At 34.5% G+C, this 17,140-nt stretch overlaps 4 protein-coding genes across 4 annotated transcripts; 1 reads left to right on the plus strand and 3 right to left on the minus strand.

Moving 5' to 3' along the window:
• Window positions 1-3,529: 3,529 nt before the first annotated feature.
• On the plus strand, window positions 3,530-9,116 carry LOC123700299 (60S acidic ribosomal protein P2). The gene is made up of 5 exons (XM_045647483.1): window positions 3,530-3,660; window positions 3,869-4,041; window positions 7,430-7,522; window positions 8,313-8,399; window positions 9,023-9,116. Exons 2-4 carry the CDS (start codon window positions 3,870-3,872, stop codon window positions 8,384-8,386), a joined length of 339 nt encoding a protein of 112 aa, XP_045503439.1. The 5' UTR covers window positions 3,530-3,660; window position 3,869; the 3' UTR covers window positions 8,387-8,399; window positions 9,023-9,116.
• Window positions 9,117-9,990: 874 nt separating this feature from the next.
• Window positions 9,991-10,950, minus strand: LOC123700126 (uncharacterized oxidoreductase SSP0419-like). The gene has a single exon (XM_045647256.1). It carries the CDS (start codon window positions 10,897-10,899, stop codon window positions 10,156-10,158), a length of 744 nt encoding a protein of 247 aa, XP_045503212.1. The 5' UTR covers window positions 10,900-10,950; the 3' UTR covers window positions 9,991-10,155.
• Window positions 10,951-13,314: 2,364 nt separating this feature from the next.
• On the minus strand, window positions 13,315-14,719 carry LOC123700539 (uncharacterized oxidoreductase SSP0419-like). Its single transcript, XM_045647785.1, has one exon. It carries the CDS (start codon window positions 14,207-14,209, stop codon window positions 13,472-13,474), a length of 738 nt encoding a protein of 245 aa, XP_045503741.1. The 5' UTR covers window positions 14,210-14,719; the 3' UTR covers window positions 13,315-13,471.
• A 147-nt stretch (window positions 14,720-14,866) lies between these two features.
• LOC123700540 (uncharacterized oxidoreductase SERP2049-like) lies at window positions 14,867-15,953 on the minus strand. The gene has a single exon (XM_045647786.1). It carries the CDS (start codon window positions 15,939-15,941, stop codon window positions 15,198-15,200), a length of 744 nt encoding a protein of 247 aa, XP_045503742.1. The 5' UTR covers window positions 15,942-15,953; the 3' UTR covers window positions 14,867-15,197.
• Window positions 15,954-17,140: the final 1,187 nt, after the last annotated feature.

The raw sequence follows: 17,140 nt of genomic DNA on the forward strand, positions 1-17,140 counted from the left end.
GTTGTTTTTAACGCAGTTATCACTTGTTTCTTATTGCTGCTTTTAAAAAGAAGCGAAGAACTTTTATTTACTTTTTTCGTGGCAAGAAGATAAAATATAATATCAAGTTGCCCGAGTTCGCTATGCCCAAATCTGAAAGTATCATAGATTCTCAGTATTTCAGCGAATCTCTAAATTGTATTAATCTGAAAAATACGAAAAAGATTGTTCATGCAGAGCGCTTAGGCAGAGTGAATAAAATTATAACGTGTTGTACGTAAGTTTTTTCATAAATGCGCATTGTGCATAATAGTATAATGCCACTGTCTAATTTTCAATTCAAAGAGAATACAAATACTACGTTATTTCCACAAAACAGTAAAAACAAACAGTGCAATGTTCTGTGGTAATTACAATTAATGTTGAGTTTGTATGTCAATCATTATTGACAAAATAATATGCATTATACAGGGTTACAGGTAAAGTCGATGTAGATCTGTTAAGGGCATGTAGTACACATCATTTCTGAATGATTTCACTATGTAACCTCCCATCCTAAACTTAACCGTTTTCGAGATATTCGAGTTTTAATTTTTTTTATGAAAATGCCCAATTTTTCGGCTATTCAATTGAATATTTTGAATTTTTTTGACTCTTATGATTATTTTTTTGGTTTTTTACATGAAGAATGAGATGCTTAATTACCTCAATGACTAAAATTGCACGTAAGTTAACTAAATAGGTCATAGTAGACGATCGAAACTTAAGAAAATAAGTACAAATTATAAAAATATATTTTTCTTTTCTGGATATCTCAAAAAATTATTATGGCACTTGCTCTGCAGATATGCTTAAAAACATCTACATTTTATCAGCTATCCAACGAGGTATAACAACCTATGGTTGTATTTAAACTCATAGAAAAAAACACAGTTGAAAAGGTTCAGGTAGTAGGTCTAACGGGTCCCTCGGCTATTGTCCTTCAAGTTAATCCGGTGCGTGTGAGCGATAAAACTTATAAATCGTAAGTGCAGATGAGAGTGAGAAAAATAATCGAAAGTGATGTAAGCACATCTGCAGAGCAAGTGCCATAATAATTTTTTGAGATATCCAGAAAAGAAAAATATATTTTTATAATTTGTACTTATTTTCTTAAGTTTCGATCGTCTACAATGACCTATTTAGTTAACTTACGTGCAATTTTAGTCATTGAGGTAATTAAGCATCTCATTCTTCATGTAAAAAACCAAAAAAATAATCATAAGAGTCAAAAAAATTCAAAATATTCAATTGAATAGCCGAAAAATTGGGCATTTTCATAAAAAAAATTAAAACTCGAATATCTCGAAAACGGTTAAGTTTAGGATGGGAGGTTATTTAGTGAAATCATTCAGAAATGATGTGTACTACATGCCCTTAACGGATCTACATCGACTTTTCCTGTAACCCTGTATACATGCTGTGTTAACATGAATATAGTGAATATAAAGGATTAACCCTTAATTCGACGCCGTGCAGTATACTTCTCGTTGAATAAAAAAAAATCTGCTTAAAAAACTAGACCTTATAACTTGAACTAAAACGGCATAATCGAATCCTTAACTATCTAGCTACGTTTTCAAAAATCGGTGAGGCACACACTTCGACGGGAATCGAGCAGTCACCGGCGAGGTGGCGGGGAGAAGCAAAGTGCCGCGCAGGCTCTCGGTAAGTTGCACTTTATTCATTTTTTACGGCTTATTTTTTTCGTAGTATCATTGAAAGTTCCAGATAAAATACACGTAAAGCTACTTATAATATATTTATTGTCTTACTGTGATTTGTTTCGTTTTTACAAGACCCACTACCTGAATGTCCAGTATTCTTCCCCTTATCAAAGTTATAGAAAACTATATACAAAATTATATGTCCAGTATTGTTCTCGTTGTCGACTTATTAGAAAATTAACTTTTGTTGTTTATTATAATTCTGCATTAGGGATCCGCATTTATTATGTTTGGATTTTTACTATTTTTATCTTTTTTAGAACTTCATGTCAAGAGGACAACGCTAAGTAGCATTGGTACCACCTGAATATGGTCCTTCCGATATAGACACTGATTCTGAACCTGATGAGGGTATTGCTATTCATAATAGAACTGAAGATTTGTCCTCCTCATCCTGCCCTTCCATTGACTCAAGCTTACAGCGCATGAATTTATTAGACAGTTCCGAAAATGATACACAAGATTTAGCCAAGTCGTAGATAACGATAAAAAGATCGTCATTGTAAAATGGTTCTATAATAAGGTTTTGAGTTTGGCCTTTTCTTATGCAGATGCTTACCCTGTTCAAGAAGTCAAGAGATGGAGCAAAGAACAGAAAAGAAAACTTGGTGTCACATATCCCCAATTAGTCAGCTACTATAATCAACATATGGGAGGCGTTGATCTGTGCGACATGTTGATAGCTCTTTATCGAACATCTTTCAAGAGCCGTCGTTGGTACATGAACACCTTTGGCCAAATGTTAGACATATCGGTTAACAATGCTTGGCTGCTCTACAGGAGAGAATGCAACATGAAGAGCCTGAAAAACTTAAACCTAAAAAAGTTTAGACAGAAGTTGGCAGTTGAATTGTGGCAAAAGGGAAGATCGGTTGAGACAGAACCCCCAAACCCTGTACCGAAAAAAGCTCTGATCGAAAACCCAAGTGCACCGAAGCCCCCAGTTTCTGTACGTTATGATATTGGTTATGATGGATACAACCATTGGCCTGAATATACCACTTAAGTATGGACGTTATAAGTTCTGCAAGAACAATAAAACGAACATGCAGTGTTCCAAATGCAAACAGAGGTTGTGCTTAGTGACCAAAAGAAATTGCTTTTATAATTTTGATATTAAGTAGATAGATAAAATAATGATTCTCATTCTACATCGATATTTTTGATACTCATTTTTATATCTGAGACTGATTTATTTTCACTAAATGTTGATTATTATGAAGACTGTATAGATTACCTATTATGATGTTAAAAAAATAATTGTGAATTTTATAATTTATAAGATTTAAGAGTTACTTTTAGTATTTAAGCGTAAAACGATGTAACTTTGAGACTTAATTTACCAAAATATATTGAATAATATTCTATTGAACCTCTGGTTTTTATATTCTATCTTTTTGACAGTGGGAAATATACTACACATGATTCAAGTGCATCAGTTTGTTGTAAACTTGATATGGTCCAGTATACAGGACGTAGGTTTTTCAGGAAACTGAAAACAATAGATTTTTTTTTGTATTTTTTTTAGGGTCCTAGATAAGCTAAGAACTGAAATTAGTAACACTGATACAAATTAAATTATAAAAAAAATCTGTCGAATTAAGGGTTAAAAAAATATTTATTTTAAATACTATAAATATGTTTACCGTAAATTAGCATGAATATAAATTATTTAAAAAAGATGAAAATCCGTTTTTGGAAACACTAAATAATATTAATGCAAAAGGAAAAATAAATTTTGAGTTTTCGTGAATCATAAACTACAGACAAATAAATGGTAACCCTTTATCTGTCACGTCACCTGTCACTTTTCAAAACTAGAAACGAGAACCCGCCATCTCTCTTTTGCTTTGACATTTCGTTCAAGCAAACGTTTATTTCACGGCAATACACGTTTCGTGTCATAAGACTTAAAGTAAGTGATTTAAATCAAAAATAAATGTGTATTAATGAAATTTACTAATACGAATACACGTAAATAAGTATAAAAATGTAATAAGTGTTATAATTTCCAAGATATGTTTGGATTAAAAGTGCGCAGTGTAACATAACCTATGTGTTTAACACCCGTAAGGGCATTTTAACGCGGTGTTAGTGTAATTCAAGCATTTTATTACTTTCAGAATGCGTTACGTGGCCGCGTATTTGTTAGCCGTTTTGGGCGGTAAGGCGTCACCAGCTGCTGCTGACATCGAAAAGATCCTCAGCTCAGTCGGTATTGAAGCTGATGGCGAGAAACTGAAGAAGGTTATCGCCGAGCTCAATGGCAAGACCATCGATGACTTGATCGCGGAAGGTACGCACGTGTTCTATTATTTTGTTAGACTTCGACTAGTAAATTGCTGACCACGCTTATTTGTAACCGACACGTGGTTAAGGCTATATTTACCTTATAAAATTAGTCATTTTATAGTTACTAGCTGACAGCTGTATAGTTAAGTACAGGTGCAGGTAGAAATTTCGTTTCTATCCCATGTTTGTTTACAAATATCTAAAAGACATCACATTTGGAGACACTATCCTGTTGATATTAATTATCTGCAGATCACTCTTGTATTGTAACAATTTAAATGTAAATTCAGAGCTAATAACTCGTACAGTTCTCCTCAGATTGTTTTATCCCTTACGGACCGCTCTAATACAATTGTGCGGGTCACAAAGTCGAGTTTATCTCAGCAGTTTTTCGTTAGGAGGGGACGGGCCTAGTATGGCACGATTGTGCGGGAAGCAATTTTGACCTTGAAATGAAATTTTGGTCCGACACTCAGTCAGCGAGCAGGTTTCAACCTGTTCAGTTCGTGACTGTTTGCGCTCCCCGACTTTGCGAAGGTATGTACCTACTGTTGCTTTATTTTGTAAGTTCAGTTATATATGTGTTATTAATTAGATAAATAGTTAAACATACAATGTTTTTGCGATGACAGTGACTAGCGGCAAGCAAAGGCTTTGTCGTAATGGCTTAACGAACTTTTCTGACACAATTGTGTCGACGTGGGCCCTACCCTACCTCATGAGTTTTTGAGTTCCTAATGATTATTCGTTTTTTTTCAGTTTCCTTACGATGTCTGTGATTTTGAATGATGCTGCTATTGAAGAGATGCTCAATGACTCTGGGGATGAGGGCGATGATGGTGACGAACTGGACGCGGACTACTTTATTCAAGAAAATCCCGACTGTGAAGGTTCCTCTTCATCTGATGACGATGAAGACAGTGCTGAAGATAACTTGCCTCTGAGTGCGCAAGCATCATGGCAGAAGAAGCCCTTTAATAGTAAAACTCTTCCAGAAGGTGCCATTCGTGAACCAGTTGAAATTCTTACCCCATACGAATATTTCGAGCGCTATTTCAATGTCGAGCTCATGGAAGAGATGGCTTTGACCACCAATCAGTATTATATGGCCAATACTGGTATACAAATGAAACCGCCTTGTTCTATACTGGATATTAAGAAGTTTTTCGGAATACATGCCATAGTTGGATGTATTAAATTTCCAAGACTCAAGATGATTTGGAGTGAAAAATACCGGTATGACCCAATTGCAAATGCAATGTCTAGGGAACGGTTTTTCCTCCTAAGAACAAACCTGCATTGTGTAGACGTTGCAGCGGTGAATCGGGCTAAAGAACAAACTAAAAATAGGTTGTGGAGGGTGCAACCTGTTATTGATGCCGTCCGAAACAGATGCCTGCAGTTGCCAAGAGATGCTGGTAACTATTCCATCGACGAGCAAATGATACCGTTTGAAGGTCGATGCGATTTGAAAGTAGTCGTTAAAAACAAACCTCGTCCAGCAGGATTGAAGAATTTCGTGGTAACTACTTCCAAGGGACAAGTTCTAGACTTTGAAATATATCAAGGCTCCACTACGAACTTACCTGATTCAGATAAATTTGGCGTCGGTGCTTCTGTTGTATTACGCTTGGCCACTACACTCCCAGAAGGAAGTTTCCTTTACTTCGATCGGTATTTTTCTTCACTGCCTTTAATGGAAGAGTTAGTTAATAGAAAAATAGAAGGAACTGGAACTCTGATGGCTAATAGATTTAATACCAAAAAGAAGACGCTGTACGAATTCAAGAAAGATACCAGGATGAATAGAGGAGAAGATGAAGAGATTGTAAACAGGGACAACACCTTGAGCATCGTAAAATGGAAGGACAATAAAGGAGTACTCATGGTCTCAACAGCTTTTGGAGCAGAGCCCCGAACTCAAGTTTCAAGATGGGATAAAAAGAGGAAACGATACATAGAGGTCTCATGTCCCGCCATAGTTAAAAATTACAACACTTTCATGGGGGGTGTAGATATTTGTGACCAGATGCTAGAGACTTATCGAACATGGCGTAAATCTAGAAAGTGGCCTGTGAAGGTTATCATCCACATGTTCGACCTGGCTATTGTAAACTCTTGGTTTGAGTATCGAGATGACTGCAAAGCCAATAAACGTAAATCTAAAGACGTCATGGATTTGCTGGCGTTCCGGTTGTCTATAAGTGACCATCTTCTTAATGGTCCTCCAAGAAAGAGACCAAGGGAAGACCTGGAATTTGCTGATATGCCTTCCAGTTCCAAATACAGAGTAAAGTCTCTTCCCACAGTCGACCGACAGTACGACGGATTTAACCACTGGCCAGTCTTCGACACTCTGAAGCAGCCTCGTTGCTGTCGTGCTCCTGGTTGCACTAGTCGTAGTCGCTGTCGCTGCTCAAAGTGTGACATTTACTTGTGCCTTAACAAAGACCGAAACTGTTTCTTTGATTTTCACAACAAAGACTGAATTTAGATAATAATTATTATTAAACTAAGAGAAAATTGATCTCATTTCATGTAACAGTTGATTCCAAAGCCTTTGTTGATTATTAATAATGTAAAAGTAGAACAATGTTGTGTTTGTAACTTTAATAAAAATTCTAACTTTTATTATTTTTTCATTTACTGTCGATTTGATTCAGAAAAACGTAAAAATTAGAGCGTTAACTCTAATATCATGATGCAACTGTAAATTGAACGCAGGAGAGGTAGGGCCCAGTATGATACAATTGTGACCCTCACAATTGTACGTGTGATATGATAGGCCCAGCTTGATACAATTGTTGGTATATGAATTTTCCAAGATGGCGCCGGAAAATCCGGAAAATTGTTGCAGATTCGTGATCAGCGGCGCCAATTTACCCAAAATTCGAGTTCAACATTATAAATTTCAATGTAGTTTAATCGCCGGTCCGAAAGGGTTATAAACATAGGTATGTCAAAAAGTGAATTTGCATGTATGAAATATAAATTCCTTAAAAAAGCTGTTGCATGTGATATTTAAAACAGCTACATTCTGCCTGCTTAGGTGTATTTCATCAATTCATTGAGGAGACTGTGGTCCGCCTAAAGCAAAGGGGGCGCAAAGTAAGGACTTAGAAATTTTTTGATCCAAAGTGATTTTTTTTTTTTTGCGCGTCGACGGAGCCCCGCTAAGCGGGGCTCTTATTTCTGTATAGTTTTACCTTTTCTTTGGTATCTTCATTAGGATTTCATCTTCCCATTAATGTAACTTATTAATAACATGATGATACAAATCAAACACCATCTTTCGTCTGAACGACATTGCTGTTCCATACCATACTGATGCACCAAACTGCTTGCTATCCCCACCTACATGTGAATCCTACTATAACAATACAAACATGCAGGTCGCGAGAAGCTCTCGTCAATGCCAGCTGGTGGTGCGGCTCCGGCCGCCGCTGCTGCTGCCGCGCCTGCAGCTGCCGCTGAGGAGAAGAAGGGTAAGGAATAGTATAAACTATTGTGTAGTGTAGTATATTATTGTTAGTTTGTAATATATATAAATCTTGTGTCACAATTTTAGTCCTCAATGGACTCCTAAACCATTTAACCGATTTAAAATTCGCACACCATGTGCAGTTCGATCCAACTTCAGAGATAGGATATTTTAAAATTTTTTAATCACATATTTGGGTTTGGTATCGATCCAGTAACACCCCCATGTATTTATTTTTTCAATATTTTCAATGTACAGAATTGACCCTTCGATCCAACTTCAGAGATAGGATATTTTAAATCTCAAATCGTTTTAGAGAAAGCGGGCTAAGCCGTGGGCGGTAAGCTAGTAGAATTATAGAGATTTACTTATGAGTTCACTCATGAGACTTGAGGCATTAAAGAAAGAAAATGTTTTGATGATTAATTTCAAATTGCAGACATGTTCTGCATATTACATAGTGTAACAAGTGCAATAAAGGAATTATTTAGAATGTAGTAGATAGTGAAAGTACAAAGTTTTAAAATATTGAATTAAATAAATATGCCTCTTTATTTAGTATATTAAAAATTTGTGTGTTTCACTAAAATTATTTTCTAAACACAGCGTTAAATATGTAGTTTAAATGTTTGAAATGGACAAATTTTAACTTCTAATTGATATGATGAATTATCACCATCTTTCGACTGAGAAACAGTGCTGTTACTAACTCATCAACTGATTATATTGTCATACAATTCCAATCAATAAATCTTATTTTTATAACTACTAATGTATTTAATTTATACTTGCAGAAGACAAGAAGGAAGCCAAAAAGGAAGAGTCTGAATCTGACGATGAGGACATGGGCTTCGGTCTCTTCGATTAAACACATAGCTGTGGTAAGGATTTATTGTATTTCCATTGATTTTAGTAAGCTATTGCATAACTTCTATCGCGGGCCTTGAGCGCGAGGACCGAATCGAGAAATTCCGTAACGAAAAAACCTCACGCTCCCCACTCCGACGGGCGGAGGTGTGGCTTGAAGGCATAGCATGCAATAGCGTTACCGCGGCAGTCCCCGAATGCCACACGTCGTTTTTAATGTATGGGATTGTTTCCCTCTTAAAGATGAATTTTAAGCAGCAGTTGATCCACAATAATGTTATATTATTTTGTTATTGGCATGGTAAACAACCCTGAGGCCTGAAGAAAATACTTTTAGTTTTGCATACACGGAAGTTGTTTGAGCAACAATTTTATTAAAAACTTAGCAACACATGTGTTGATTCATTTTAATGAAAGGTGTGCAAAGGTGTGCATTCAGTGGTGCATAGCTATTTATTCCACATGGCGTGAATTTGTAAAAAATAGAGATCTTTCCTAAGATTTTTTTCAAATTAATATCACTATCCATAATAATAATAATCACTATCCACAATCATAATTGCAAATATTTAACTTTATTTAGAGGAAGGAAGGATAATTTTGCCATGTGTATTAAATTTCTTGTCTTTTGTTACAGTTGGCGCGGAGTACGCGGTTTTTATTCCAATTTTTGGTATAAGTGTAACGTGACAGCGAGTGTGTTTCTATGAAATATACCTTGCTATAAACAATTGTTGTTTTTATTTATTACCCTGAATATATTTATTTGAATAGTTTTTAACTGTATGGTCAGAAATGATGTTGAATAGATTTGGTGGGTATTATCTCCATAAAACACTGAATTATGATCAGCATAATTTTTTTTTACAAAATCTTTCACTTTGCATCTATTTTCCTTTTTGATGATTACATAGGTAGTATGAAAATTAACAACTATATACTACTTATAGGTACAAAAAAAATGGAAACAATATATTATAACAGTGTCCTTATTCAGTTTTTAAAATTTTCAAATAGTGCAGGAATAGTCAATTACAACCTAACTTATAATGAGGACTTTTTGCAAATGAATGAATGCTTTATTGTTTACACCAAAAGAAAAAATGCATAATGTGTATATTTGTGTTTTTCATATTATAGCATCTGTTCCTAACCTTTATTGAACACAAGAACATGGAGTGGCAGAAATTATTAAATATTTTTCAAACTGAATTCAAAAAAATTACTCCAAAATCTATCAACTTCATTTTTTTTTATTCATATCTGCTCTAAAGTAGACAGACAATCTTTTATTTTGAAGTAGGTATATAATATCAACAAGACCATAGAGTCTTTTTATACCCTGAAATGATATAAGAGTAGCTACTTTGAAAGTTTGTAAGCTTGTGTATCAATACGAAGTCCTTTGAGAATTTTAAATACCTATAAAAAAAGTAAGTTGGTACGAGACAATGTACCAACATCACTATATCCATGAGCATTGGCAAACAAAGGCACTACCTTATTTGGAAACAGGTTATTACTTATTATGGTGTAATATAAATTTTATGGAATTTTCTCATTGACTGTAGGGTAAATAAAAGCAGGCAATTGACAAATAGTTATATTTTTATTAAATTCTTAAACACAATTAAAAAAGCTACTTCTACACTGTTAAAATATAACAATTTAAAAAAATATATAATTTATAGTGTTAAATAGAAATTCTCTTCAAATTAAACATATTACAATCTCTTCATGTTAAACAATGGAATAATCTCTTCTTACAATCTAACTCTTTAACAACATACCGTTGTCAGATACAAAGTTGGAACCAGTGATGCCTTTAGCTTTGTCGCTGGCTAAAAACAAAGCAAGATCGGCAATTTCTTCTGGTTCTGATATTCTATCCAAAGCAGTTTTCTTCTGAAAGTCATCCCATGTTATAGGAGTTTTTGTATTCTCCAAAATATCTGTCCGCACTGGCCCAGGGCTGATTGTATTAACTCTCACCTTGTGTGGGGCTAATTCTAATGCCACATCTTGCGAAAAATGGTTAACAGCAGCCTTTGAAACACAATACATCATTAAAACTGAAGCTGCTGATGCTCTCTGTCCACCAATTGCAGAAATGTTTATAATATTCCCCTTAGTTTCAATTAAATGAGGTGCCGCCAACTTTGTTAAATGAACAACTGCTTTGAAGTTCACTTTCATAACTTCTTCATACGATTTCAACAAATCACCATAGAGGACACTAGCCAGCACCGATGTTGCAGCATTGTTTACTAAAATATCAATTTTACCGTATTTCTTCTTAGTCTCATCAATAATTCTTACAATGTCTTCATCGTTTCCCAGTTCTGCTTTGATAACAAGAGGATCTTTGCATCGGGCTGCCACAGCACTTAGTTTACTTTCGTTTCTTCCAACCATAACTACGTGGGCTCCTTCATTGCTGAATTTTTCAGCAATTGCTGCTCCGATTCCAGAACTTGCGCCCGTAACAATAGCAACTTTGTTATTTAGACTCATTTTATCACTGTAATTTAGAAATTAATTGAGTAACTGCATTTACAATAAATGATACAATGTTCAAATTTGAAAGTAACAAGTTTATAATTATTTCAAATGATTTTACCTACCTTTTATTTAAATTATTATTGATACTAATAATGCTACTTGTTACTACCACAGAGCAAGTAATATGTTACTACCTCAAAGTTATCTCTTGTTCGTAGACCGCGATATGTTATCTACTTATCTATGGTATTCGACAATCAGCGCCAGCGCAGAAATTGCTTTTTTTTTCTTTTGTTTCTTTGAATTGGCTCACCAAGCCTGGCCCTCGCAATTTTTTGAGATGTATATTCACATAATTAAAAATGGCAAATTAAACAATAACACGCCAATATAATTTTCGAACAAACGTTATTTACTGAAGAACAAACTATACTACCTATTTATGTTTATAAACTAATGTCTTATTGGAAAAAATATTAATAATTTTGAAGGGGGGGGGGGGCAACCAAACAGTATATTTTTATTTTATTTATTGATAATAAACAATTAACGAACAAACAATTAAGAACAAACCATGAACTAACGATATGGCTTATTAAAAATTAAAAACTAAAAAAAAAAATTTGCAGGGCCAGGTTTGTACTCCGTATCAGAGACATCTAGTGGTGAATAGAAGAATCCAAATTAATAATGACTACAGCTTCTTTCTAATAGATGGCGCTGTATTTAATTTCAATATTATACGGTTCATGCAATATAATGCTAACATTTTAAATCACTAAGAAAAATGTATATAGTTAAATTTTTTGATGGTTATTTAAATATTGATATAACTGCAAACTTATAATATCACAATAATATACAAACTACTAGCGCCATCTACATCAATATCAGATTATTTTTATTTTATTACTGTGACATCTAGCGATGACTAGTAATAACTAATTGCACAAGAATTACTGCCAGATTGTAATAGATGACGCTGTTTTCAATTTCATAATCACTGAATAATAATTTATTTGCTTTAGCGAAAAAGCTTTACTTAATTAAATAATTAAAAGTAGTGGCGCCATCAACACTAATATATCCAATATCAGCGACATCTAGTGGTGACTAGAAGTATCAAAATAAAACAACCAATCTCGCTACAGTTTACATCATTCCACTGTACTGAAATAATGTAACAAACGGCATGACGGTCAACTTTTGAATTCAGCACGGCCATTCCAGCCCTACTGGAATCATGTAAACGGACAATCCAATGCTAACAGAACAATAATTATTATTGTAGAGGAAACATGAGCATAATATTTTTCCGGATTTTTTATAGGATTGCGAAGAAAGTGCTAATAATGAAAAATGTTGTGTGGTTTTATGAAACCACGGTAAAAGTGAAACTTTTTTTCACACTAACTATAGACATTTAACTAAAAATTATCGTATTTGTACGATAATTATAGTTATCGTGCGTCAAGCGACATGCGCTACACAGACCAAAAAGTTTGAGACGATGTAATAAAAGTTTCACTTTAAAAAGAAACTGATCACATCAGTTCGTCAAAGTTTTCTCATGGCTAATCTCAAGAGTAGACGATATAGCAAGTCCGGCCCATTCCGGTGACCAGTCCAGCGCTATTGGGTCACTGGACTGGAATAATGTAAACCAGACCAAAATATCGTCTTCTTACATAGGTAATTGCTTGATTAATATTCCATTCCATATGCTTACTGGATTCAGTTCAATCCAGTGCCGGTTTACATTTTTCCAGTAAGCAATCCAGTATTGGACTGGATCGCTGGACTGGATTAATGTAAACCGGGCATCAAACCAGTTGCCAGACAGTTCTTTATTTATACTTTTTTGCTCGTATATAACTTAAATATAAACTAAAATAATTATAAATTAAAACAAATGTTGATCTTATCGCTGAATAACCAGACGTACCGTCCCGAAGGAAATTGTTCAATTGAGTGCATTCCAGTGACGGATTACATTATTCAAGTAGTAAACCAGCGCCAGATTCGATCGCTGGACTTCGACTGGAATAAAATGTAAACCTGTCATTACACAAACAAGCCGGCACGCACACATTCACACCATAGTCGACCACAATAATTACAGGCAGACTTTTTTTCCCATGTGGGGTAAGGGGCATATGTTTCACTGATCGATTTTCTTTAGGGACAAGTAGGTGATCAGCCTTCTGTGTCCTGCCAGACCGAGACATTTTTTTTCTCTGTGGCCATTACGACACCAATTATTGCGCCCGCGTGATGTTATTAAAAATATTAAGTACTTAGTAATAAAATAATAATTATTCTTTAAATATAAGCAAATATGTACTTTATTTAGCACCAAATAATATATAATTAGGTAGTTATTGTTACACCTAAAATAGATATTATTTTTCTTATCTAAAACCGTGCACATACAATTTGAAATAATTTATTATTGTTCGGTAACATAACAATTTTAATATCTCACATCCTTAGCGATAAAACATTAACAAACACGGGTAAAAATCCGATAAAAATATGCACTTTATACTCCTACTATCGTAATCATTATAAGTACGAACATTGATTATACTTTGAACATCATACCATTATCAGACACAAAGTTAGCACCAGTAATTCCTTTCGCCTTATCGCTCGCTAAAAACAAGGTAAGATCGGCAATTTCTTCTGGTTCAGATACACGATCCAAAAGAGTCTGTTTCTGCAAAGCTTCCCATGTGAAAGGGCTATTAGTGTTTTCCAAAATATCGGTTCTTACCGGCCCAGGGCTTATGGTATTGACTCTCACCTTATACGGAGATAATTCTATCGCAACGTCTTGGGCAAAGTGATTTAGAGCAGCTTTCGAAATACCGTACATCATAATACCCGGGGATGCTTTCTGTCCAGCGATACTAGATATATTAATAATATTCCCTTTAGTTTCAATCAAATGTGGTGTCACTAGCTTCGTCAAATGAACCACTGCTCGGAAATTTACTTTCATAACTTCTTCGTATGATTTTAACAAGTCCCCTGTAAGGACACTCCCCGGAAACGATGATCCCGCGTTGTTAACTAAGATATCTATTTTACCGTATTTGTTTATTGTCTCTTTGACTATTCTTACAATGTCTTCATCGTTTCCCAGTTCTGCTTTGATAACAAGAGGGTCTTTGCATCGGGCTGCCACAGCGCTTAGTTTACTTTCGTTTCTTCCAACCATAACTACGTGGGCTCCTTCATTGCTGAATTTTTCAGCAATTGCTGCTCCGATTCCAGAACTTGAACCAGTGACAATAGCCACTTTGTTTTTTAGACTCATTTTCGTGACAAACGTTGACGTGAATGCACTGTAGGTAAGCGAATGATAAGAAGTTGAAATTTTTAATCAGTATATTATCGTTTTACTTATGTTAGCGTTCAAATAAAAAGATTTAATTACCTATAGGTACATCCTTTTCTAGACATTTCTTTTGGTTTAGTGAAACGAGTTCATTAGATCCAATTTTTATGTAGGTACCTAATTATTTATTACTTTCTCACATATTAATATAATAATACTTGCTGTACCGGCAAACGTTGTTCTGCCTTTCTCTTATGACTTAAGTGTATGAAAAATAGATGTTGTCGGATTCCCAGATCTACTATGGATATACATACACATATAATTTCGTAAAAAATCAGTCAGGTCGTTTCGGAAGAGTCTACAAACACCTCGACTCGGGATTTTTATATAGGTATATGTTAACTTACATTACACTTTTATTGATGAATCACGTCGCAAGGAAATAACCATTTCGAACGCATGCAGAAAGTAGGTACTGCACGAAGAAAGTAAAAAATATGTTTTTTTGTCAAGTGACGGAAATTGGAATCCTTATGGACTGTTATACCTTCCAGTGGGCTGTTACAAGCAAGGATTAATGTATTAAGAATGAGATGACTTTTCACAAAGATTAACAAAAAAAAAAAAACAAAATAATATTGAGTTTGGCTCTTAGTGTATGGAAAACTTAATATTTAGGTAAAGGAAGTTGTGTCCTTCAGACATATTTTTTTTACATAAATGCGTTCAAACATTGATAACGCACACAAACATTATTTACCACATTTTCGTTAATTTGCTTCCAACAAATTTTAGTACCTAACCAACTTTTGTATTTATTATTATTTATATCAATACCGCCACTATGGTAAGGTACTACGTAGCTATATTATTCATTATATTTCTTTACCATAATATAATTAATTTTTATCACATTACACTGCACTATCTATGCATTTGAATTATCTAAAGTTTTGTATAAATATTATTTTTTCAGCAATTCTCCATTATCGGCCACAAAGATAGAACCAGTAATTCCTATAGCTTTATCGCTGACTAAAAACAACGCAAGTTCTGCAATCTCAACTGCTTCAGACACTCTATTTAGTGCTGTCTGTTTTGGCACGTCCTCCCAACATATAGGAGCATTTGTATTTTCCAAAATATCAGTTCGCACCGGTCCAGGGCTTATAACGTTGACTCTTACTTTGTAGGGAGCTAATTCCTTAGCCACGTCTTTAGAAAAATGGTCTAATGCAGCCTTCGAAGCTGAATACATCATCAAAAAAGGTACTGGCGATGGTTGCTGAGCGTTTATGCTCGAAATGTTGACTATCGATCCTTTAGTTTTTATCAGCTCATACGCGGCTAGTTGCGTCAAGTGCACGATCGCACGGAAGTTTATTTTCATCACTTCATCATACGATTTCAATAGATCTCCATATAAAATACTGCCCATAACATTTGTTCCAGCGTTATTAACTAAAATGTCTATTTTATCGAATCGTTTAAGTGTTTCTTTTATGATTCTCACTGTGTCGTCTTCGTTGCCGAGTTCTGCTTTGATTAATAAAGGTTCTTTACATTTTGCGGCTACAGCAGCGAGTTTCTTTTCGTTTCGTCCAACCATAACAACTTGTGCTCCTTCATTGCTGAACTTTTCAGCTATAGCAGCTCCTATGCCAGAGCTGGCTCCAGTAACTATCGCAACTTTGTTTATTAAACTCATTTTTCCGCGAGCGTTTACAACAATTACGAAAGTTGAACTGAAATGAGCACAATTGGTATTTGTATGTATGAATTAATACATGTTTCTTCCTTTATGGTTCAGTCAGAAATGTAATTAATTGGTCGGCATGCTCCATGAATTGATTTCAATTGCGGTCAATATTTTCCTATTTCTATCGGTAGTATGTTCCAAAATAATTTTATTTAGTCTTAGAGGAGGTATAATGTAATACGTGTACTGTGCAACTCAGTGAACGCATTTTTGTATTTCATTATAATAATATAAGGTTTTACAAAGTAAGTTAGGTAGTTTAAACGGAGTCTGTTTTAGTTTTATATTCGAACCTACCTATATTAGGTACCTATATAGGAATGTATAATCAACAAATGAAGTTCATATAATTCGTCTAACCGTACCCAATTTGAGTTTTAATTTCAAAAACGTCGCAATATTGATGAATATCATCCACTTTTATTTGATGCAATGAAGATTGATCTGATGCGTTGCAATTCTCAAATTACACGTTTGCAGAATATAATTTATACGAGCAATTGATGGGCATTTCAGACGAAAAAGGAATAAAATACGATGTCGAATGATAAGTAACATTTAATACGAGTATTACTACAATTAATTACAATAAATTTTACGATATTTAGGTAGGTATGCAGTTTACGTGACGCGTCTCACCCAAGTCTCACCTTCAATATTCACTACAGTAAAATGTGTCACCTAGGTACTAGATAATATTATTACTCTATTAAATATGTGCAAGCATTAATAACAATATATTAATACCTATGAATTAGGTGAGGGTGGAGGAGGAGGAGGAATTAGCTTGTATAGTGGAGATTTTACGATCTGATATATTGTACGCCTGCTGTAAAATTATAGCTAGTTGGTGTAACGCATAATTATAAATAAAAAAAAAATAAAAAAAATAACATATAATCTCTATTCTATATGATTCTATACTAATATCATATACAAAGCTGAAGAGTTTGCTTGTCTGTTTGTTTGCTTGACGCGCTAATCTCAGGAACCAAGCGTCCGATTTTAAAAATGATTTCACTTTTGGATTATTCCTTTTATCAAGGAAGGCTAGGCTATTAAAGGTAGTGTTAGCTACTATTTAGTATTCTGTACATAGGTATATTAACACACTCAGACTAATAAGAGCGGAGGAATGCGATTAAAAC

This window comes from Colias croceus, chromosome 19 (genome assembly GCF_905220415.1).
Source record: "Colias croceus chromosome 19, ilColCroc2.1".
NCBI classification, from domain to species: domain Eukaryota; kingdom Metazoa; phylum Arthropoda; class Insecta; order Lepidoptera; family Pieridae; genus Colias; species Colias croceus.

Excerpts from the sequence above, each read along its gene's own strand:
- LOC123700299 (XM_045647483.1), top strand. The coding sequence starts at position 3,870 with ATGCGTTACGTGGCCGCGTATTTGTTAGCCGTTTTGGGCGGTAAGGCG. Across the intron at positions 4,042-7,429 it reads CGATGACTTGATCGCGGAAG|GTCGCGAGAAGCTCTCGTCA; the intron begins GTACGCACGTGT and ends ACAAACATGCAG. Across the intron at positions 7,523-8,312 it reads TGCCGCTGAGGAGAAGAAGG|AAGACAAGAAGGAAGCCAAA; the intron begins GTAAGGAATAGT and ends TTATACTTGCAG.
- LOC123700539 (XM_045647785.1), bottom strand. The coding sequence starts at position 14,209 with ATGAGTCTAAAAAACAAAGTGGCTATTGTCACTGGTTCAAGTTCTGGA.
- LOC123700126 (XM_045647256.1), bottom strand. The coding sequence starts at position 10,899 with ATGAGTCTAAATAACAAAGTTGCTATTGTTACGGGCGCAAGTTCTGGA.
- LOC123700540 (XM_045647786.1), bottom strand. The coding sequence starts at position 15,941 with ATGAGTTTAATAAACAAAGTTGCGATAGTTACTGGAGCCAGCTCTGGC.